This window comes from Apiospora phragmitis, assembly GCF_038363925.1.
Source record: "Apiospora phragmitis strain CBS 135458 chromosome Unknown utg000002l:1.0-5516284.0:1.0-5523493.0, whole genome shotgun sequence".
Taxonomy (NCBI): domain Eukaryota; kingdom Fungi; phylum Ascomycota; class Sordariomycetes; order Amphisphaeriales; family Apiosporaceae; genus Apiospora; species Apiospora phragmitis.
In genome coordinates this window covers 4,913,232-4,935,431 of record NW_027117400.1, presented here as the reverse complement: position 1 = coordinate 4,935,431, position 22,200 = coordinate 4,913,232, and the positions used below count along the sequence as shown (strand labels likewise).

The 22,200-nt window shown below is 53.6% G+C and overlaps 5 protein-coding genes across 5 annotated transcripts; 3 read left to right on the top strand and 2 right to left on the bottom strand.

The window, feature by feature from the left end:
- Positions 1-1,519: 1,519 nt before the first annotated feature.
- On the bottom strand, positions 1,520-3,235 carry PG994_002297 (lytic polysaccharide monooxygenase; the record flags this gene model as incomplete). The annotated part of the gene is made up of 1 exon (XM_066853706.1): positions 1,520-3,235. One exon carries the CDS (start codon positions 3,233-3,235, stop codon positions 1,520-1,522), a length of 1,716 nt encoding a protein of 571 aa, XP_066721847.1.
- Positions 3,236-4,798: 1,563 nt separating this feature from the next.
- Positions 4,799-5,486, top strand: PG994_002296 (uncharacterized protein; the record flags this gene model as incomplete). Its single annotated transcript, XM_066853705.1, has 2 exons — positions 4,799-4,868; positions 5,341-5,486. The coding sequence occupies 2 exons, from the start codon at positions 4,799-4,801 to the stop codon at positions 5,484-5,486; spliced, it is 216 nt and encodes a 71-aa protein (XP_066721846.1).
- Positions 5,487-5,580: 94 nt separating this feature from the next.
- On the bottom strand, positions 5,581-8,468 carry PG994_002295 (uncharacterized protein; the record flags this gene model as incomplete). Its single annotated transcript, XM_066853704.1, has 3 exons — positions 5,581-5,792; positions 5,851-7,961; positions 8,035-8,468. The coding sequence occupies 3 exons, from the start codon at positions 8,466-8,468 to the stop codon at positions 5,581-5,583; spliced, it is 2,757 nt and encodes a 918-aa protein (XP_066721845.1).
- An 8,757-nt stretch (positions 8,469-17,225) lies between these two features.
- PG994_002294 (Bud site selection protein 6) lies at positions 17,226-20,400 on the top strand (the record flags this gene model as incomplete). The annotated part of the gene is made up of 3 exons (XM_066853703.1): positions 17,226-17,396; positions 17,570-18,110; positions 18,176-20,400. 3 exons carry the CDS (start codon positions 17,226-17,228, stop codon positions 20,398-20,400), a joined length of 2,937 nt encoding a protein of 978 aa, XP_066721844.1.
- A 1,092-nt stretch (positions 20,401-21,492) lies between these two features.
- On the top strand, positions 21,493-22,140 carry PG994_002293 (uncharacterized protein; the record flags this gene model as incomplete). Its single annotated transcript, XM_066853702.1, has 1 exon — positions 21,493-22,140. The coding sequence occupies one exon, from the start codon at positions 21,493-21,495 to the stop codon at positions 22,138-22,140; it is 648 nt and encodes a 215-aa protein (XP_066721843.1).
- Positions 22,141-22,200: the final 60 nt, after the last annotated feature.

Genomic DNA, 22,200 nt, shown 5'->3' with positions numbered 1-22,200 from the left:
TCGCAATGTAGACACTCTGTACTTTATCGAAAAGTGCCTTGCCATCTGCCTAACGTAACATGTTCTAATACATAGCCCGGCCATCTATGTATAACAGGTGGTAATAAGTTTTCGCACCGATGCGTGATTGGGCGTCAACGTTTAAGATGCCTCAAGTTTCGGTAACACTGCATAAATTTCTCCACCTTCGCGCTGGCATTGGTAGAAAGAAAAGAAGTAGCTATGCAATCACTCGTATACAAGTCCACCCAAAGGCAGTATCAAAACCTCTGATCTTATAACAACGCATTTGTCCTCGAATTCAGCCTGTCGCAGTCGTGCTGCGGACCTGGCAGGGCACGAACGGCATGTTGATATTAAGTACGGGTAGATCCATATCGTCACCTCTAGCACGACAATGCCGGCTATCGACGAAAAGATGATGGAAGGGTGGTGTTCTTCGGGCTCCAAAACCCCTGCCGCGTGAGACTTCCTTTCCTTTCCCCGCCTCTCTCCCCCGATTCTTGGGGTTTGGTTTGGCTGTGAAGGCCCACCTCCATCTACTAACTTTTTTACGTGCGGCCCCTTATTAGATTGCTAGACGAAGCATTCCGTGACGCACAAAGCAGGTTCAAAAAGGAATTGAGCCGTGATCAACGCAAAGTTGATTTGGTCGAGTCGAAGAAATGCAACTGCCCTCGGCCCCTATTACTCAAGCAGGAAGACTGGTGAATAAGACTACAGACCGTCGCATGTAGGGGGGCGTCCTGCTGGACTGCCACTGTCCTTCTACACAGGTTAATATCGACTGGTTCGTTCTAGTTCGTCGAGTGTTGCTTCGTTTGCGTGAGCCAATTTGGCTCAGTAACAACTCTTGACTTCTAGCCCAATACATAGGTAGGTAGGTACACAGATACACGTCGATCAGAACGTTTTTGATGCTAATTGATCATCTTGTTCAACTCGGTAATAACAACATTGAATAGTGGCCTACAGACCCTGCCACTGACGTCCCCCCTCCCCAAATAGGGTACGATAAAGTTCTCTTCCATACTGCCGAATCTCTTCTCTCCGTCTATCCATCTCGAAATGTATGTGCTAATACCAAATCCCAGAACTCGGAATGGCAAAAAAAAGAAAAGAGTAAAATATGTACAAGAAGTGAAATCAACGAAACCCCAAAAGGTGTCCGTTGAGTGAATAGTTTCGTGGAAAGAAGTGAATGCATAACCTCTCAAACTTGTTCTTCCTCTCCCTTTTACCGCCGTTTAGCCAAATAGCGAATGTTCCTCTGAATCTTCCTTTGTCTTTCTTCCTTTTTTCCGTTCCATCTCGTATCGTCTTTCGTCCGCGTGGAAAAACAGAAATCATTCCCAAGCGAATGACATATCCATTTCCTTTTTGCCTTTCAGCCTCGATTTGCTTGTAATTGACAGATTACCAAGCCCAAGCCTGAGCCCTGCGCCGGACCGGATCGCGGCGCACAGCGTTGAGCCGGCGGTTGCCGTGCTCCTGCCGCCTCGTCTTGCGGTTCAGGTTGCTACTCTGGCCCGGCGTACACTTCGTCCCCGGCGCCATGGGCATGACGGCCGACCAGAGCCCCGAGGCGCAGCGCTGCCACGACGCGCCGTCGGTCAAGCAATTCCACTCGCCCTCGGGGCTGGCAGGGGCCGGATAAGGTACTGCCGCCGCCAGCCCCGCCGGTGGCCGACGGGGGCGCGGCGCTGCTGCTCGATGCCGTGACCGTGACCGTGACGGACTGGGACGGCAGGCCCACGACCTCAGAGGAGGTGGCAGAAGATGAAGACGTCGTCGGGCCGACGCTAGGTGTGGCGTTGGGAGAACTGGGCGTAGGAGTGTTAGTGGGCGGGGCTGCTTCCGAGCCTCCTGGAGAGGACGCAGAAGACGATGCAGTAGCAGATGCAGTGGAAGACACAGTAGACAACACAGTAGTAGACGATGCTGTTGCTATGGAAGATGTGGCAAAGGTGTCTCCAGGGCTGGAGGATGAGAATGACGATGACAATGAACTAGAAGTCAGGAGCGTGGATTGGGCAGAGCAGGAGGTGGTGCTCGGTAGCGGCGACGCGGTATGAGTTCGGCGGGAGGTAGTGATCGGGATCACGACGAGCGACGACGGCGGTGCAACAGCAGCCGAAGAGGAAGACGAAGGAGACGCCGACTTTGTCGACGTGACCAAGGTACTCTCTCTGTCCACCGGGGAAGAAGCAGTCGCAGAAGCAGAAGACGCAGAAGACGTCAAAGGAGACGAAGGCGATAATGAATGTGAGGACTGTAGCGACGATGAAGGTAAAGGCAACAACAACGACGAGAACATCGAAGGGGAAGGCAGTAATGACGACAACGACGACGAGAATGACGACGACGAGAGTACATACAAAGGGGCCGACGTAGTCGGGAGCTGGCCGGGGAGCACCGACTCAGTGGCTCCTGGTCCCGCAGGAGCACTGGCCGATCCCGACGCTCCAGAAGCTCCAGAAGCTCCCCCGCTACCGCTGCTACCACCACTACCACCGACGACCGGATTGGCGGTCAGAGGCTGGCCCGACACACAGTCATCGGGAAGCTCAGCCGAGGACGAGACGTTAACGAAGTCGGGGCCAGGCTCCGGGTAGAGCGCGTCGACGCCCTCCTTGACGCAGGCCGAGCCGGCCGTGTGGTAGATATTGGCGACCAGCATGGGCGGGCGGTCCTTGAAGGCCACGGCCGGCGCGGCCCGCTGCTTCTTCTTGGCGGCCCCGATGGTCAGGACGGCGCAGTTGTTGTAGAACTCGCGGTTGCCCGTGTGGTTGATCCAGGACCAGGAGAAGAGGACCTTGTCGGCGCTGGGCGTGTCGGCGGGCAGGGTGAAGGGGATGTTGGGGTCCGTCGGGCAGGCGCCGATCTTGCTGAAGACGACGGTGAAGGTCTGGCCCTTGTCGTAGGAGAGCGACAGCTGGCAGGAGCCGCCGTTGTGCGAGGCGCCGCCCACGATGTTCACCGTGTGCTGCTCGCCCGGGTACCAGGTGGCGACGGAGGCTCCGGCGACGGGATCGTCGAGGTCCGGGAGGGCGCCCTTGCAAGGAAAAGTCGCGGCCGTGTTGGGGCTCGTTATGTCCGAGTCCACCTTGCCTGCCTTGACGGCGTTGGGGTTGCCCTTGTACCGGAGGGGTGGCGGATCCGCCATGTTCATGTGGCCCAGGACGGTCTCGGCCGCGAGGGCCACAGCCAGCGTTAGGATATGCGAGACACGCATCGTTTCGGCGACCAACAGTCAGGATAAGAAAAAGATCGAAGTAGATTGATATGAATAATGGGGGTGTCGGATCAGTCTTGCTAATCCTTTGGAAAGTCGAAAAATGGGTATTGAGAGCTGCCTGCACTCGTCACAGCCGGATGTCCTGAAGAGAAATGAAGAATGGAGGGTATAATAATAGTAAGACTGGGATCTAATATGAGCGGCCACCGGGGTTCGCGAAGCAGAAGGAAAGGTCTCGCGAACAATGTTGATTATTGCCGACCTTGTGGTGGATACACAAAGGGGAGCACAATGGATGATAGGGAAAAGGGACGAATGAATGACTTGTCAATCTGTCCAACCACCGATGGAGTACCGACAGTATGACAATGGAACGATGCACACACAAAGCAAAAGAGAAATGCAGGTATGATCTGGGAAAGATCTGGGTCTTCTTGTATGCCGCCGAAGCAGCAAAACGGGATTGGGTGCCATGACCCTTGACTGGCCACCTTCGACTACCTACCGAGTGGATGACAGGCTCCGACTTACAAGCCTGCCCGCGCGGATACACAGGACAAACCACCACACGGCGCGCCACCACCAGAACGAATGGGCCTTGCGACCTGACATCTCGTCATCCATCAACTTGTCACTCGTAACATACGTCGTTTCCGTCTATGCGTCGAATCCTGCTCTTGCGCCCTCTTCCAAAGCGAGGCAAGCAAGCAGACTTCGGAGAATCGAAGCACAGTCGCTTGCGCGAACCATATGCGGTCATTAGGGTCGGTGAAGCGTTGAGCGAGCGGTCGTTGCACTGCCAAAGGTAGAAAAGAAGAAGAAGAAGAAAAAGAGCTACTAATGGAGATCGATCCACCATCCTTGACACATAGACACACATAGACATGGAGGACGGCCGAATGAATGGCCAGGACTAACGAGGTTTGTATTGCACGTCACAGAGTTAGTGGCACTTGGGGATCTGGAAAAGAGTCACCAGTGGGGAAAAGGGGAAAAGCCCAGGCCCGAGCAAGGGTGCATGGGCGCCAACTGGCAACGACAGCCAATCATGCAGTCGACCCGGAATCTGTGCCTGACAAGAGGCATGCCAAGCTTTTTGCCGGACCCCAATCCCATCCCATCCTTTTCTACTCCTGGCAATCCTTGGACGGTTGATTAAGTAAGACCCAAGTATGAGCACAGGATAGGGTGGATAGAGCAAGCCCAATGTCCGCATAGCCGGAGAGGCCCGACCACTGCCGGCCTTGACAAGCAAACAGAAGCGACCGATTTGAAACAATCCACACTTCGGTCGACCCCGCCATCTTCTGCGCCAACCCCCCTTCCCATTCTCGTGGGAACATGGGCATGCTTAAGAAGTAGCGCTGTTGAACAAATTGCAAATATACAGAGCTCATTGCATATATGTCGCGTCACTACATATATATGTATATACATGCAATTGCCATCGAGATGCACAGTATAGCAATCAACAAAAAACCTCGTGGATCTGCTAGTGCAGTAGGTGAAGCTCCTCAACTCATGGTTGGTCAAGACCAGAACGACCACGTAACAGGAGAAATGTTCACGGTAGATCAGGATACCTCAACTTTGGATACAACAGTCGCAAAGTCGAGTAAGCAGGGCGACGGTGAGTTCTTATCAGGTAAACTTCTTGCTTTGGATCTAGCTCCAAGGATACCCGCATATCTATGTCATGTCATGTTAACATCACCACCTCTTCCCTAGCTAACTCGGGTAACGCTATAGCCAATAGACTCGCCATGCTATACGCATTCAAACTCATCATATGACCCGAGTACAATATCTCAGTCGCTGTTGCGAGGCAGTCTGCAACGCTTGGGTTGCCAAGATGCCTTCGCACCCCATCACCATCCATATCTCTGCTTCTTTGCCTGCTGCATATCCCCTCCACTCATCTTGCATTGTGAGCCCTTCTCATCTCGATCAAAATGTAAGTATGGTAAAAATACCGCAATGGTATCCTACGTGACCGAGGGCAGCATGCCAAATATGCTGTGGTCTTGATGATATCTTCCGAGATCTAGCAACGTCGGCCCCGCACCAGCCCGTGTCGTGAGCCTCCAAGAAAATTCGCCCAGGTCTGTCCAAGCCGTACTGTCATCCAGTCGGCTCCCCTGAGACAATTCCTCGGCCGGCTGCAAGCCCTAACAGAACACGCAACGGCTTGGCAGGCGACGCGGCACTGGGCCATCCAAAGTACCGTGAGGTCGAGGCGGCACACTGACGGCCGAGATATGGGATGCTGAAGTATGAAGAAACCTCGGAATGTGCGCCTGGCGCGGCGCCGCTTACGATCTGCCACTTGTGCGTGAGACTTTTCACTTGGCCTCATCTGGCCCATCCGCTGCTCGCCCCTGGGGGCCGGTCGGAACCGCGTGGCTGCCCTGAGGACCCTGATGCTGGTTGGGTCCCTGATAATTCTTGTAGTTGTTGCCGTTGCGGTGCTGCTGAGGGGTATACTGATGCATCTGCGAGGGACTGGTTCCAAACTGCTGTGGGCTGGGGTTGCTGTATCCTCGCATATTGTTCACTTTGCCATGCGAGTTAGTACTGGCGCGGCGGTGCTGACGATTTTCGAGACGACTTACTCTGTCCCGGTTGTTGTGGGTAGACTGGCTGCTGGTACTGCATTCCAGGGCTCATGCCGTAGATGGGTTGTCCCTGTTGAGAGCCCTGGTGCACCATCATCGGGGCCGCTGCAGGACGCCCAGGGCTGGGGTACCCGTTAGCGCCGGGCATGGGCTGTGGCACGCTGACTCCAGGCGGCATGAACTGGCCCGAAGGATACATTTGCATCTGCGGTCCGGGCATTCCTTGGGGGGCCATAAATTGCGGCATCATGGGCCCGCCCATAGGCATCTGTTGCTGGGGCATATATTGCGTGTTGTTAGAGAAGCTCCTGTTGAAGTGGCTCATCTGAGGGGTGCCAGGGGCGAAACCAGGCTGGGGGTAGGGCATCTGCGGATTGTTCATGTTGGGAGGATATGCCATGGGAACTTGGGTCATACGTGGGGACGAGTACGACTGCGACGAGTTTGAATGTATCATCCTATGATCATCGGCCCCGTTGTAAGGCACATGAGGCACTGGTCCATGCTGGCCTAGGTGCATTTGCACCGGAGGTATGTGAGGAGAAGGTCGGGTTGGGACATTGTGGGCACCATGTTGAAGATGGAAGGGGAGCTGATGCTGGTGGGGCATTTGAGGCATGACATGGGTAGGGTTGGGTGTCGGCTGGGCCGCAAAGGGCTGGCGCTCAAAGTACTCAGTGTATGATAGACGCATCGTTGACTCGGGCTTCTCCTCTTCCTGAGCCTGTCGCCAAGTAGGAGCAGTATCAAACGAGGGCTTGATACCATCGTTGTCATCATAGTTCTTGCCCTGGGGAACAGGCTGCGCTTTCATGTGAGAAAGAATGACACACTTCTTAGGATCGACGGCCTTTCTCTTCTTGCTGATGACAACCACGGCGGCAGTGCTGCTAGCAGGGGTAGATTGACCCTCCGTGGTGTTGTTCAGCGCTGATCGAGGACTAGAACCAGCGCTCGGGTGGCCGTTGGGGCTGAAGGCTGGAGCGAAGGCATTGGGTCGGAACTCGTGGCTGTTAGGGTTCAGTTTACCCATCTGACCAGGCCCTGCCATGGGGCGGCGAGCATAAGGGGGTTCGTTCGGGTGCGAGGGACCTGTGGGAGGTTGGCGCATATCGGCAAGTTTGTGCTGCTCGACGTTCCTAATTCGCTGGGCAAGGTTACCAGCCTGGCGGCCACCCTGCTGCATGTGTGCGGGACCCTGTCGATCATTCCGGTAGCCCTGATATGGCTGCTGCGGGTTGTAGTTGCGATTCGGAGGGTGACGGCCACCCTGGCCACCGCCTTGCGGCCCATTGACAACGGTGCTCACTGGTCGGGTTCGCTCCGGCTGAGGCTGGGCCGCTCCCTGGGGAGCAGCAGCAGGCTGCCCTTCCTTTGAAGCGGTCGGCTTCTTATCCTTAGCAGCCAGTTCCTCAGCCTTGCGGCGCTGTGCAACCTCGGCAGCGTCACGAGACGCCTTTTCTTGGATTTCTCGCTGCTTGGCCGGGTCCTTGGCGATGATGGAGATGAGATCGACAGGCACGGGCGTGGGGAGCTTGAAGTTGGTGGCGAACTTCTTGAGCTCATGCAGCTTGACCTCCTTGTCAGCCTTGGCCTTGTTGCTTCGGAGCTTCTCGGCGGTCATTCTTTCCTTGTTGGCGAAATTCTTGAAAGAGGACAGCACATCCCGCTCAACAGTCGAGGTCGCGTTCGGTACAGCTACACCCTCTTTGCCTTGAGGCGAGATAGTACGGCTGGTAGCGGCAGATGCCTTCAGGGGTGTCGCACTTTGGTTGATAGACTTGACCTCGAGTGGCTTCTCAGTCGTCTTCGAGTGGGGCTCGGCCTTGGCAGCATCGGCCTTGGGTTCAGGACTCTTTGCCGAAGGTACCGCATTGGTGGGTGTGCCGGCAGCGGGAGACTCGGTACGGGTTTTCGATTCATCAACCTTGGTAGGAGACTGCTGAGGCTTCTGTGTGCCTATGCGTGCACTGATGATGGCGGGATCCACTGGGGCACCCTTGACAGTAGAGTTGTTGGTCGGCGCTCTCATGGCAGGAGGCGTATACTTCTTGTCACGATTGCCGCCGGGCAGGGGTGGGAAGTCCTGTCGTTTGACACCGCTGTATCTGTAGAAGCAATCAAGGTCAGTAGAGTCCAACTAGTGTACATAGGAACGCTGGCTTGGTCGAGTGAGCTTACTTGTCTTCTTCGTCTCCGCCACGGTCGTTCCCACCGACATAATCCATTATCCGCTCCTCCGCAACATGAGAAGTGGCAGCTGCACTGCGCTCAATCTCTCGTGCCTTTCTCTCGGCGGCAGCCATACGCTCCTTGTATTTGGGGTGGCTCTTGTCGATCTGAGTAGTATAGATGTTCTCGTCGTAATCGGTCTTCAATCCGAAGAGTTGCTCGTTGGCCTGGAACTGGTCCCACTTGTCACCGCTGCTGGAGGCCTTATTCTCCAGGGCACCGAGGGAACCAAAGGTATCCGAGTCGCTGCCGCCACCACCGCTGTTCCATGGCTGTAGAGTACGCTGGCCAACTTGATGGCCGGACGAAATGGAGCTATCGGTGCGAAAGCCTACGTTATTTAGTGTCAAGTCCGCGCAGATGGAGTTCGAATGGGCCAACATACCGTTTCTGGTTCTTGCCAGCCATGTTTCTGACCCCCTCCTTCTGGTACGACATTGTTGATGTATCTCTTTTGTTCTGACCGTTCGCAGCTTCTGGCTTCTTGCCCTGTACCATCCTCGATTGATGGTGCCGAGGTATTGGTCTTCGAAGGACGCTGCCGATTTCGTCCTCAGCAAGATCGTCTTGGATCCGTCCTACAGTCCCTGATTCCATTTGCAAGTCAGCTTTCATGCAAAAGTGGTAAACGTGGCAGTCAACAAAGTTTGGGCGCGGGAGGGTAGCCTACAAAAGGGGAAGGGCGTCTATTCGGCGATGTTGATGTTGGTACATGCACCTCACCGACAAGACCGTATGGCCTGATCGTTGAGGTGACACCGGAGGGCAAAGTGGACGGAAGCCACGTGAAACATGTCGGCAAAGGAAAAAGGGTGTACATACTTTACAAGACAGAGGATCAGGGGTTTCCCGTCCGGACATACAAGACTGCTCACGGAGACAGCACAGGGTCCTCGGTAGATGGTCGCGGAGGTTGGTCGACGTCCAGTTTGCCGTCTCCCCTCGAGGGTAACCAGATGGCTCGCTGGGTATCTGCGGAGTGGTGGAAGGAACTGGGCCGTCAGCACATGGGGACGGGAACGAATGCAAGAAGCGAAGAGAAGAAAAGGTGTATACGCAGCAGCAACAGTGCGCGCGCAAGGAGTGTGTGTGGAAATCCAGAGAAGTAGATGACGACGGGTCGGGGAATAGCAGTCAAGCTGCCCACAAACCACAAAGGGAGAATTGCGGTTGCGAATTAGTGCCAAAGGGGGGGGGAGATAGGGAAGGATTATTTTGGACGGGTGAGGTCAATGTTGGGAAGAGGGAAGGGGGAGAGGTCCACAAGCTAGCTGCTGCTGCTGCTATGTGTGTTGCTTATGGCTTTGTTGTTGACACGGCGCAACCCCCCAAAAGTGAGGAAGTAACCAGAAAAAAAAGTGGTCTCTTGCTTGGGAATCGTGTCGTCGCCAGGAAAATGACAGTAGGTGTCGAGTTGGGAGCCGCAGAAAAGCAGCGAGGGCGGACAAGACACACTGACCACTTTCCAATTGACAGACCGGAGGGTAATTGGCTTGGCTTGGGCCGGGCTGGGCTGCTGCTTGTGTGGGCGTTGTGTGCTGTGCGCTCGCTGTGCAGCACAAAAGCGACCAGCAGAACGTAAAGAAGAGAAGGAGGGAGGTTAGGTAGGTGATGCTAGGGTGGCTTAGGTGGGAAGGGGTCCAGCGGGCCAGGCGGGCTTTTGCTTGGTTTCGTGTCTCACCTTGGGGAAGGATGGGTTGTGCTCCAGCTTCTCTCTTCTCTCTCTGCTGTCACTCAGGTCACTCACTCGCTTTCTTCTATCTTCTCTCTCCAGCCGTCTAGCTCTCGCTTCTCTCGCCCAGTGTGTGAGTCGGCGTCGTGCTGTGCTGCGGTGCGTTCAGGTGCTCCCAATCTGCTTCTTCGCATGCATCAATGGGATGGTTGGATATGACTGGGTGAAAATGCCGGGCTCCTTGAGACAGCGCAGTATCCCAGTTAATTCCTCTAATCTATATGCTGGTCCAGAAGTGCCACAATGGAGAGGGGGTAGTAGAAAGGGAGGGCGCGGGCACTGTCTTCTTTCGAAAGAGTTACCTGACTCACGACATGGATTGGGATTGAGGGTTGAGGACAAAGTAGAGGTGATTAGGTTGTTTTTCAGTTCCGGGTTGTCGACCGTAATGTGTGGAGTAATTGGGGCTTAACGAACAACCAGCAGGGTCGAGGCCTCTTGGGTTTGAACGGGTAGGTCAGGTCAGGTCAATCTTCCAACAAGTTTGGGTGTGTGTGCACGCCAAGGAGAAAGGGAGCCTGTGTGCTGCTTGCTGAACGAGGGGGTTTGTGTGTGATGCGATGCAATGCGATGCCGGTGGTGGGCAGCCCCAGTGTTCAAATTGAGCTGGAGTGCAGCAGCAGTCACAGTGGTATTGGTAGTGGTAATTCGATTGCGCTTTCCCCTGGTTCTGGGCCGCAGCTCTTTCTGGACAGCTTTCCTTGCCTGCCTGCCCTTTGGGCTCAAGAAAACACCTTAAAAGAACGCCCGCTAGTTGAGACAGCTCAGGTACCGAATTATGGATTGATGACCGATTATAGTGGGCTGATTCTTCAAACAAAACACAAATGCCCAGTTGACCTCGCACAATAAGACATGGAATTACATAAGGCATCGATCGGCTTTGAGCAGTGGATTAGCCCTTATGGTAGCACTCAATCAATGGCTATGCACTTCCTGTCTATTCCAATATGCATGTGGTGGATGAAAAGCCAGCAGTATTCGGGTTGATCCATTGCTCATTGCGCAATACGCTCATTAGCGTACAGGGCATTCAATTCCCGATTGTGTGCGATATTCTTGGGGTAGATGACGAGGCAAGTATGGCTTCGAATTGCACACTGTGTTCCTGTACCATCTTGAAGAAGCAAGTACGGGAGCTCGAAGCTCAAATCTCCATGGCCTCGCGTCTCAGTACCCGACGAGTCGGAACTTGCAGTGCTGGAATGCAAAGGCTGCAATAGGAGTGCATCACCGATCTTGATGGTAGCATGTGCCTGTGCATGCAGTAGTCGTAACTTACATAGCGATAGGCCTGAGTGCCGATGCGGTTTTCAGCTGGGCAGCACTAAGAACGACCCGGATGGTGAGGCGTATCGAGGCCTCGAGCTAGCAGGTTTGCGCCTATACAAATCGGCATCTGAGGGTTTCCAGAAGTAGGAAAGTAGCGCCTATTGACTTTGTACCAGTCCGAACACGACAAAACTATTCAATTATCCCGAAGTTTGGGCTCATGGCGAACGGAAGATGGCCAGGTTCTCAGGCCAGGATTAGGGGAGGCTATTGCGACCTGATAATCGAGATGATGGCAGGGGATATGAATCTGCTTAGACGCGATAGGCCTCCAGAGGCGGTAGGTTATATGAAACAATTCTCTTTGGTTCATGGGTGTGCTTATGTCATGACGTCAAACGGCTACATCTAAGGTTCTTCTTGACTTGGACGGTAAAGTCTCACTATACACAGTCATTGTGTCGTAATATTGGCACCGACTCTATTGACATGAATATAGTGTATTCACCATTAAGTGCAACTACTATTATTATGCTTACCCGCCGTTTCCCATGAAGATAGCAGACCTTGCTATTGCGACCTTTCGAGGCTAATCAGAGAACAGACATCAGATGTCCGTCTGTCTCTTTCAAGTTTGAAAGCCATCCAACAAGTGTCAAAGCCACTGCCCGGACCAACCACTCCCACAAACCCGATACGGGTTTTCCGCAAGCATCCAAGAAAGTTGGCTCTCCCGCTCGGATACTCCCCTGTAAAGCAGAAGGCCCCCAAAAAGCGCTTATCACAAAGGGCCCAAATGCAACCCTAGGTTTGCTATTGATCGTACCAATCGACCTTCTCAACCGAATCCATGGAGTCTTTGGAATCTAGGCCCCGAGTGATAACTCAAGCTTCTGGTGGACGGTACCTGTACTTCCTCAGTATTGGGTTAGCTCGGGATATTACTCCTAGGGCGATCTTATGGCTGAGGTACGCGAGCTACCCTGTAACCTCACAGCAAGCCATGTCCACACGACGATTGTGCAAGGTAGCTCTACATGGATTTATCAAGGCATGTAAACAAAACGGATACTATATCACGAAATAGGTATCTTTCCAGTCAAGATGCATTGCTCCAAGTGTTAAGTCAAATACATAGGAGATGTTCGCAACCCGGCCGACAACACCGAGTACTAGGATGAGATTATGCCCATGTGTTAAAATTGCATCCAGTTATTTATAAACTGACATCATGGGTTCTGGTACGTTTATCCCTGGCACCCCTGGTCAGATCAACCGGGACTCCCGCAAAACCCGATCCACATTCCAGAGTGGTCCTGGCTGGGTTGGTGTTAGTTCTGGTGATGTTGGGCTGTAAAGGAGAAAACTCCTGATTAACAGCAGCTCGCGTGCTGTTTGGATAGGAGTAGGGGAGTCAATCAGACCAGGGAGGGCGACGGTTGGCTGCATCTTGCAAACGGCCAGCCCTCGGCAGCAACAAACACAATGAAGTGATCCTTTGTTCTCTTCCAAAGTCCAATCCAACAAGACTCAGAATCGGGGCCGGTTCCGGTATAGCAGCTGCAGGGCGTACCTGCACAGGAAACGCAATCCGATTTGCCGGTCCAAACTCCAATTAAACAGCACCACGCGCCCATCATGAGCAGGTGTGCGACACTCATCGTGCTGCAGCCACACGAGAGACTGAGAATTGACGAAGGATCCCCGAAGCCCCCAATCAGCTTCTGACAGTTAATTGTGGCGCAGCATGGGAGAAAGTGAGGCTCAATTCTTCAGCCGTTTCGGTGAGCTCACGATTCGGGATTGGCTGGATTCGCGACCTCCGGACCGATGGAAGGACGGGCTCGACAAGTACCGACATGGTCTTTAGGGGTACCTACATACATGTGCAGGTGATATTATGCAGAGCTCCTACCATTACTAGATTGTCTTTCACTCACTTTTACTCCCCCTAGACATCTTCAACATCAAACTACCAATGATCACCTAGACCTTTCATCTTTACTATCACCTGTTTGACATTTTCCACACTTGGCTTTGGGGTGGTTTTGGGGCAACGACCAAAGGGCGATGATCTGCAGCGGCTATCTGCGGGTCCCGGGTAGCGCCTCACCAAAGTGATTGGGGGCTCCCCGTTCCATCGATGAATTAAAGTAGCACGCACAGCCTGCTTTAGGGCGACTGAGCTGCTGCATCCCCGGCTTAGGAGGATCAGGTGTGAGTAAACATGCAGGTGTTTGCGAGTCATGCAAAATAGAATAGTAGATGTATGGATAGATGAAGCGCATGTGGCAGCACAGCCTTCGGGGATAAGCAGTGGCATCCTGTCACCATGCTGCTAGCCTACCACGACACTGCCTGTAGCTCGGGTCGGTTGATAGTGGATGGAGATAATGACGCACATTGGCTACATATATGTGCCAGCTGCCAACTAGTAGTAGCGGAAGATCAAGCCCCTAGTTGCCCCCATAAGACGCGCTATCTACAAGAGGTGCTCAACATGCCACAACGACGGATCAGCATAAGGAGAATTGCATCTTCAGGAGGGCCTGGAAAGAACTGATACCAGCATCACTCCCTTGATTACGCGCTATCCGGGCTTGGAACTGATATATACGCAAGTAAAACGAACCATATCTAATACCAAGTTCATCGGTGGCCTTTGTTCAAAGCAACGACGTGTGTTCGCCCGCCCCGTAGCAAATGACAAAATGGTATGTTGACGTGACCAAACTAGACCATGTGATGCTTGTACCTCGCATCAGCCCCGAACTTGACATTCATAAAGTACTTTCAACATTTGAGCAGTTCGAGTAAGTTTGTTTCTTCATATAGGGCTGGCTATATATTCTGACTGGTGATAGACGCTCGGGAATTTGGCCCGAATGGTGCGAGCTCCCCGGAACTTCAAATATCGCTAGCATCGTTATAATGGCCCCCTTTTCACACTCGACTAGCTTTCTGAGTTGGTCACCCTGATAAGTAAGCCCATGTAGGCGGAGTAAAGCCCATCGCTTGTAGGTTGGTGGCAGTGGACAAGCTGCCACTTCTTGACTTCCCTCGTAATACCTACGTGTTCTATTATAAAGAATAACCACTTATGAAGCGCCCATAAGCAGTCCCTGGACCCCAATCTTGAACTTAAGGCCCGGGCCGGAGCCGAGATGCATGCATGCAGTGTCATGGGGACATCTGGGGGCCATCTGGGGGCAGCCCCCTGCATCGCTGGGTGCAAGTAATATATTCGCCCCCTATACGTCAAGGGAGAGGAATGCATGTGAAGAATCTTGACAACCCCCACATCGACGTAGAGACTCAGTCAGTGACAAAATCCACGGATGCTTGTGCGTAGGTTTCCACCCGTGAAGTAATTCCAGCGAGGCCGCCATGTTTCCAGTCCTTGTCAACCCGGTAGATGCAGTCCTTGCCCGGATGATATGGAAACTTGAAGAAATTCCCAGTATCATATTGTATCCTCTTGCCTTAGCTTCTCCGGTCTTGGCTCATGCTTACACGTCTCAAGAACACCTTCATATTCCGAAAGGGGTTGGGTATCACAATTTGGTCCAACTTGTCCAAATACCACATACTGATCGTGCGAACACAGTGATTTTGAATCAATAGGCTCAGTAGCATCTCCGTGACTCTACTTAACTTGGTATTTCTTATTGATTGTTTCAGGTAATAGCCCACACTCATAAGTACTACTAAAACAACGATGCTATGGCTTGTAGTCAGAGAAACCTCGCCTCGAATCTTTCGCTGACAGATCTAGCTGGGGGAGATTGGAGCTAGAACTTAATCAGACGGGCTGCTACCTAATCGCTGTGTTGTTATATGATAGCAGGTCTTGGTGTCCTACCTTGGTAGCATTTACAAGCTCTCTTGTCAGCTCCCACGGATGCTTCTGGCAATTGCGTGCGCAATATTATTCCAAGCGCACAGGATGGTCTGTTGATAAACACATGCTGTGCTAATCAGTCCAGAATGGGAATGGCGACGAGGGAATGTAGCCAGTGAGAACGAGCTCGAGTTTGGGACTGGTACGGCCGTCGGTAGGTATCGACATAGTCACTGAAACATACATCTATGGCAGCCATTATAGTCTTGCTGGTGCCATAACAGCTGTTATGTTGTTGGTACGTCCTACATTCCGTTACCAGGCACTGTATGGTTATTGAGATTCAACTCATAGATGACGACTGTGCCAAGCCAAGTCGTAACAGTCATATCAAGGCTATATATATATAACCTTGACAACTGGTCAGGGCTATCAATCGCGACCAGACGAGATCGAAATACCCTCTCCATCTATTGAGAACCCGTCAGACTGAGATCGTCACTATAAGGCATCTTGAGACTCGTTCGCTGGCCCCCTGTGGACCTTGTGCGCAACCAGCTAGAAGAGGATATCCATTATCGCGAGGCCCTTGGTAGCAAACAGTCCGACTATAAAGGCATCAGCAGGTTGCTGGTGCAGCCGACGGCCATTCCGGACCTCAGCAACCCTGCCGTATCTCATCTATACAGAAAGGGGGAAAGCGCATTAAGTAAGTCAGGGTTACATGCATCCATCGAAGGCACGAGTGGCACCAAAATCACGCTGGCGACTCGCAGTAGCTCTATCGCGAAGATCAGGCATGGCGTTGCCGATCTTGGTGACTGACGTGCTGAAACGCATAACCCTTGAACTATCTGAGCAGTCCGATTGCTCTGGGTAGACGATCCTTGGGGTCAATTGAAGAACCTGGGTGGATAAATGTGCACGAAATATACATAAGTCGCCATGGAAAGCTCTAGCTTCTGAGGAGGGGGCATGGGAATCCGCAACTCTGCTTGGTTGCTTGGACTGCTTGCGTAACTTGAAGCAGCTAGGCAGGGGTACCTGCATGAACAGGACATTGATAGAGGTTGGGGGTATGAAGCCCGGCAGAGATACGTGCCAACTCACGATACGTGGTGGCTGACGTGATAATCCACAGGACTAGGACATGCATCTAATTACAGGAGAGACAGGAGTATGTAGTTGTCGAAACAGTGTTTATTAGTGGCATCTCATAATCTAACGACAATGACCGAGTGCGGCCAACGTGGTTTGATGTTGGAATTTGATGCCTCAAGCCGTTCTTCTCCAGGGATGTTTGCCTACTACGGACGGTTTGGGTAAGGCGGACCCGGGATGTGCAGTTTGTGTGCACGTGCTTTGAACTGCTGGCCGCATCTGGGGGGAGAGCCGTTTCAAGTCTCCAATTTCTGGCAACACTCAAGCCCAAAGCGAATTTGGCATGACCCTCTCTCTCTGTGCTATCGTTCGATTTCGTCAGTGCATTTTGGGAGTTTTGGTAGGCATGGGACCCACTAAAAGGGTTTCTGCTGCTGTTCGTGGTAGAGCCGGGTCACCAGGGAGGCCCGTGTAGGGCTTACAGGGTGCCGCCAGTTAGGCAGTTGGGCCTGCATTGGGTACATGTGCTCTCTGCGCGCACACAAAGTTGCAAGTTGCAAGGGACCCGACCAGCGATTTTCGACGTTGCGCGGGCCAAACACCTGCATTGCAGTGGACTTTTTGATTGATGAATGATCCTCCCGACTCCATCCCTCCAACCAGACTAACGGTCGAAACCTCGAAAACCTCCGTCCGTAACTGAGCCCGATAACTGCTTTCTCGTCATACAGAATTGTTTCTTACCTAACCATACTTACAGGTACCTGCTTAATTGAATCTATCTCCGTCCATCCATCCAACGTAATTGCTCCTGCTCTGCTACTGCTCGTCTGCGCGCCCTCTCGCCTCTCTCGCCCTCTCTCCACTTGGCTTCAATAGACAGCTTGTTCTTCTTCTCTAGACTATCTTGCTTTTTTAGCTGCTTCGTAACGCGCCAACCCCCCCGGCTGCTCTACATTTTCCGCGACCCGACCCCGACCCCATTCTATTTGAACCTGATCCCGGCGTATATACCAAACCATTTATCACGGACTAGACTTTGCGCCGAAACGTAGCTCAGGTGGCTGGTCTCAGAGGCTTCGAGACGGACGGCGTAGCGCACACTATCGAAACACCGGCCAGTGGTCATTTGCGAGATACTACCAGTCTACTACATACGAGACGAAACACTCTCTGGACAAAGCCCACGATATCATGCAGCCCTCAAATCACTCCCGCTCCATGCAGCGCCGTTCACCAGGGGCCGATCCAGGACCGCCGCCCCAATCCAACGTTCCTCAGCGCGCCATGTCCCCGGCCAACATGCAGCCGCGTTCATCTACGGCTTCCAACAAATCTGTGCCCGGGAACTCCAGGCGAGGAAATGTGAGTAAGCAGCAACTGACGGCTTGTTGAGGCACCCACCGTCCGAACTTTCTTCCCGGCGACTTGTGGCTTGCCTGCCTAACCTTTCGTCGTCTTCCCTTCCTGACTTGCCACATACCTTCTCCTGCTTTCTTCTGCGCACTCATTGCTGACACAGTCTTATCTCCCTACAGTCAAGCGGTAACGCCATGCCTTTGTCCCAGATCGAAAAGAGCGTCACTCACCTGCTCGTCGCCACGAAACAACTCCTGGAAACCCTGACACAATGGTCGCGAGGGACAGCTACCGACACGCAAGTGTCCGACGTCTATGTGAGGCTGGGCTATGAGTTCAACATGGCCTGCCGGGCCTTCACGGCTATCAACGTCGATACGTCCGACCTAGGAAATGTGCCCGAATCGCTGCGTCACATCCTGGAGGCCACTCTCAGCCAGGAGGCGAGTACAGAGAGTTTGGAGAAATACTTGCCGAGGATACGCGACATCATCATTAACTTGCTCCACGGCTTGAAAAGGAAACAGCAGAAACTCCGGCAGAAACAATCGCGTGACCGGGAGAGTGGCAGCGGATCGCCAGAAGGCACCTCCAGCATTGCTAACCGCACAATGAGCACTAGTACTGCCGGTAGCAGTAATAGCGGCCTCACGAATCTACTCAACGAAGGCATTGAGAATGGCTACTCGACGCGAGACAGCTCAGCTCCAGGGGCAGGCGGTCCGTCTGGTGCCAATGTGCAGACATCCCCACCCGAAGATTCCCACCGCGAGACCAGTCCCAAGCATCTATCAACTCCGAGCAGTCGTCCATGTCGAGTAATACCATGCAGAACATACCGGTTCTCCCGCCCTATCCCGGCGATGAATCCACGATGCCCAGCGGTCCACCCAAGAACAATATCGATATCGATTCCTTCCCGCCGCCTCCGCCTCCCCCGAAATCGCAACAGAGCGCCCTGGCTGCTCTCCAGAGGGGTGGCGACCTCGAGAGGCGAGCCTCACGACGATACTCTGCCTACCAGATCTCCAAACACTTGGGTGCGCCGACCGGCGGCGTGCCCATGCTGCCTTCTCAGAACACGCCGTTACCGAATCGAGGACGAGGAGAAGTGCGGGAGTCGATGCGCGCGATGCAGGTGCGCGAGGCTATGAAACATAACCGCAACAACTCTAGTAAATCTCAATTTGAGACTTCACCTGTGAGGGCCCCCAGCAAGGTCTCGGAGCACTCCGAACCACCAAGCGATGCATCTACGGAACGGCCGAAATCACCGCCAGCAGCATCTCCGGACGAACGGTACAGACCCAGTGCTACAATATCAGGCCCCTTAGACGACGCATTCTCCGTTGGGGGCCGGCCAGCTTCGCCAGAAAAGAACAGGTCGCCGCCGCGGGCAGAGACATCTGCAACCGAGACAAAACCAGAACTGCCGCCCAAGACACCCCCGGAATCCAAGCAAAACGGATTCATCGAGCAATCGCCACCGCTGACGAAGGAACTGACGCTCTTCCTCCAGTACAAGTCTAAAGTCAAGAAATTTGTGTTACCAGAAGGTTATGCCGATCTGACCATCGGGCGGTTGCAGCTGGCCTTTATCGAGAAGTTTTCCTGGAACACTACTACGAATGGGGCTGATCTGCCAGAGATCTACATACAAGACCCAGTCTCCGGAGTGCGTCATGAGCTTGAGGATTTGTCGGATATTAAGGACCGCACCGTTTTGGCTTTGAATGTGGAGTTGCTGGATGAAGTGAAGCGTCACATCGATGATGGCATCGGTTCGCTTAAGAAAGCCGTGGAAGAAGTCAAGCAGAATGTCGACGACCAGGGCGCCGCTCTCCAACGAGTATCCGACCGGCAGTTAGAGGCAGCGAAGGAGATGACGCGCCTCGCCAGCGCACCTCCGGTGACAGTGGAGAGTTCGGGCACCAAGAACATATCTCCTGGAGGCAAGCTCAACCCAAGCCAACTTCGCGAGCTCCAGAGCCTGAAACGAGACTTGGCTGTCTTGCGCCAGACGTATTCCAGCTTCCAGACCGATATCCAGAGCTCCATGTCATCGCTCAGGAACAAGGCCGCCAACGTCAAGGTCGCCGCGGCGAAGGCATCCGTTCCTGCGGTGGAAGGCGACTCTGGCTATTCCTATGTCACCAAAGGGCGCAAGCAGCTCAACACTGACTCGGACCGCCTCGTTGGTCGGGTCGACGACCTGCAAGATCTCATCGAGGACCTGCGCAAGGATGTGGTACATCGTGGTGTGCGACCGCTGCCCCGCCAACTCGAGGATGTGTCCAAGGATATATCGACGCTTCACCAAGAGCTTAGTAAGGTTCGGGAGTACATGAAGCGTGAAAAGCCCATCTGGACCAAGATCTGGGAGAAGGAGCTCGAGGACGTGTGCCAGGGCCGGGATGAGCTCAAGGTCATGGAGGACCTCATGGTGGATCTGATGGACGACATGGACAAGGCTACCGAGACCTTCACCCTTGTCGAGCAAGCCACCAAGGAGCAGATGAAGGACAACATGACCCCCGCGCAACGTCAATTCTCCAAGGGCCTGGTGAACATCGGCAACGGTGCCGACCCATCGGCCGCCAAGGAGGGCGTTCTCGACGAGGTCCGCGCGCTGAACCCGAACCACGAAGACCGCCTCGAGGCCATCGAGCGGGCCGAGAAGCTGCGGCAGAAGGAGCTCGAGGGCCGGCGCGACAATCCCCTCAAGAAGGAGCTTGTCAACTTTGTGGAGGAGGGCAAGTTGAAGAAGAGCGGCGGCTTCGAGGAGGTGGAGCGGGCGCGGCTGGCCAAGGACGAGAAGATCCGGCGCGAGGTTTGGGAGCGCATGAACGGTATCGTGCAGGAAGACGAGCTCGGCGAGGAAGGCGAAGAGGAGGAGCAGTTGGAGGAAGGCGAGGAGGTCGAGGGCGAGGTCGACGAGGAGGAAGAAGCCGAGGAGGAAGCTGGCGAGGAGGCGGCGGCGGCACCGGCGGAAAACAAGCCGGCGGTATGAGTAATGTGAAAGAACAACCAGGGACGCGACGTTATGGATATGACAACGTGGAGTGTGGGAAAGGGAAGGTCTTGGCATCGACTGGTTTCATTCAGGCTACGTCCCACCACGAAAGCCACGCATTTGTGTTTTGAGTTTTCTGTCCTTTTGTTTCCCCCCGAGCGTGTTGGTGTGTGGGCTTACTTGTTTTCTTCTTCTCATCTCTCCTTCTCTTGGCCACGGCGGCGTTGGAGGGGGTTTAGGAAGGCGGCTAAGGGGTCCTGTTATCTTATTTTTTTTTTCCCTCGAGGGTTTATCTAGACGCTTGTATAAAGTCCCTCTCTTCCTCCGCCCGGGGGATTGCATATTGTCTTCCAAACCCCATTTCCCGGAGATAGATGGATGGGTGGGTGCGGATCGTATATGTTTTACTTAATGGCGTCGATGGTTATTGTACTTACCTACTGAGTTGGGAGCGAGTACAAGGGGTGGCCGAAGTGAGTGAGCGAGTGAGTGGAATCGAGATAGTTGTTATACTTGGATGGAGCCTTGCATCATATACTGCGCATTGTTTTGTTCTGATTGGTCTTTGGATTCCATACACTTGCGGAGTTACCAGAGAGCGAAAAGTGTACATGGACGGCGCTGATACATACACTCACTGGCAGTTCTGTCCACGTATCTAGATCGCGGTTCAACATCTTAATAGTGTATAATATACTGATATTACGGTCCTGCCTCTTCCTCAACTTCCTTCAAATGGCACATGCCCGCCCTCGCCAGACTTGGCAATGGAGGATGTATGACTACAAGGTGTGTAGTAGGCGGGCAATGTCAAGGATCAAGTGAGTTCGTTAGTTTTACGAACGTCTTAGTCAAACTTGGTCCAGCAGAAACTAAACTCCCCCGTCAAAAGAGAGCCTAACGGAGTAGGAGAGAAACCAGAGAGAACATAGAAGGCAGTAAGGACTGCCTCTTAATTTCTCAACTCGTATCTACCTAAGTAAACGCCGTGGACGCCATTCATCAACATGCTGCAGCGACACTTTCAGTAGATCACTCTTACTGAATTTCGTCATCTATCCCTGACTGATCATTATTTACGCAACGATAATGGGTTCCATATCTGATCACGCCACGACGACGGGTACCTCAGTCCCGACCGACCAGGCCCTGGCGGCCCAGAAGAAGGGGATCTCGCACTTTGCCGCCTTCGCCGGCGTGTACCTCGTCCTCGCCACCATCAACGGCTGTGTGGCATTAACATGGGCCAACTGCGACTGTCCGCGCCAACGTGAAAACCTGGGGGGCTTCCTGTTGGTCACAATCCTCTTGGAGTGCGTGTTTGCTTTCGCAGTCTTTATCCGCATAACGCCAGCGGCGGAAAAGGAAGAAAACCCCCCTTTTGTTGCGGGTCCTGCACCGACCAAGATGCCCGGATCCGCGAGCAACAGGGGGATCTCTGCGAGCGACCACAGGCTTGTAGTGCGCACGCCAGGCGCTGCCAGCAGCTACAATTACATAGGGGTTTTCTGCGAACGACCAGAGGACGACAAGAAGAAGAAGAAGACACCCGAGCCCGGAAGCAACAACAACTACTACGCTTTTGCGTTTGCGGGCGGCATGGTGGGCCTGGAGCTGGCCATCCTGGCCTTTCTCTTCCCGGTTGCTGAGCCGAACTGGGCGCTCGCTAGCTTCCTCGTCTTCTTCCTGTTCTGGCTGGGCGTGGGGGTGGAGATGGTGTTTGGGTATATCGAGTGAGCGGTGGAAAGGTACACGAAAGCTCGCTTACGGTGAAGAAGAAATACGTGTTGCCGCATC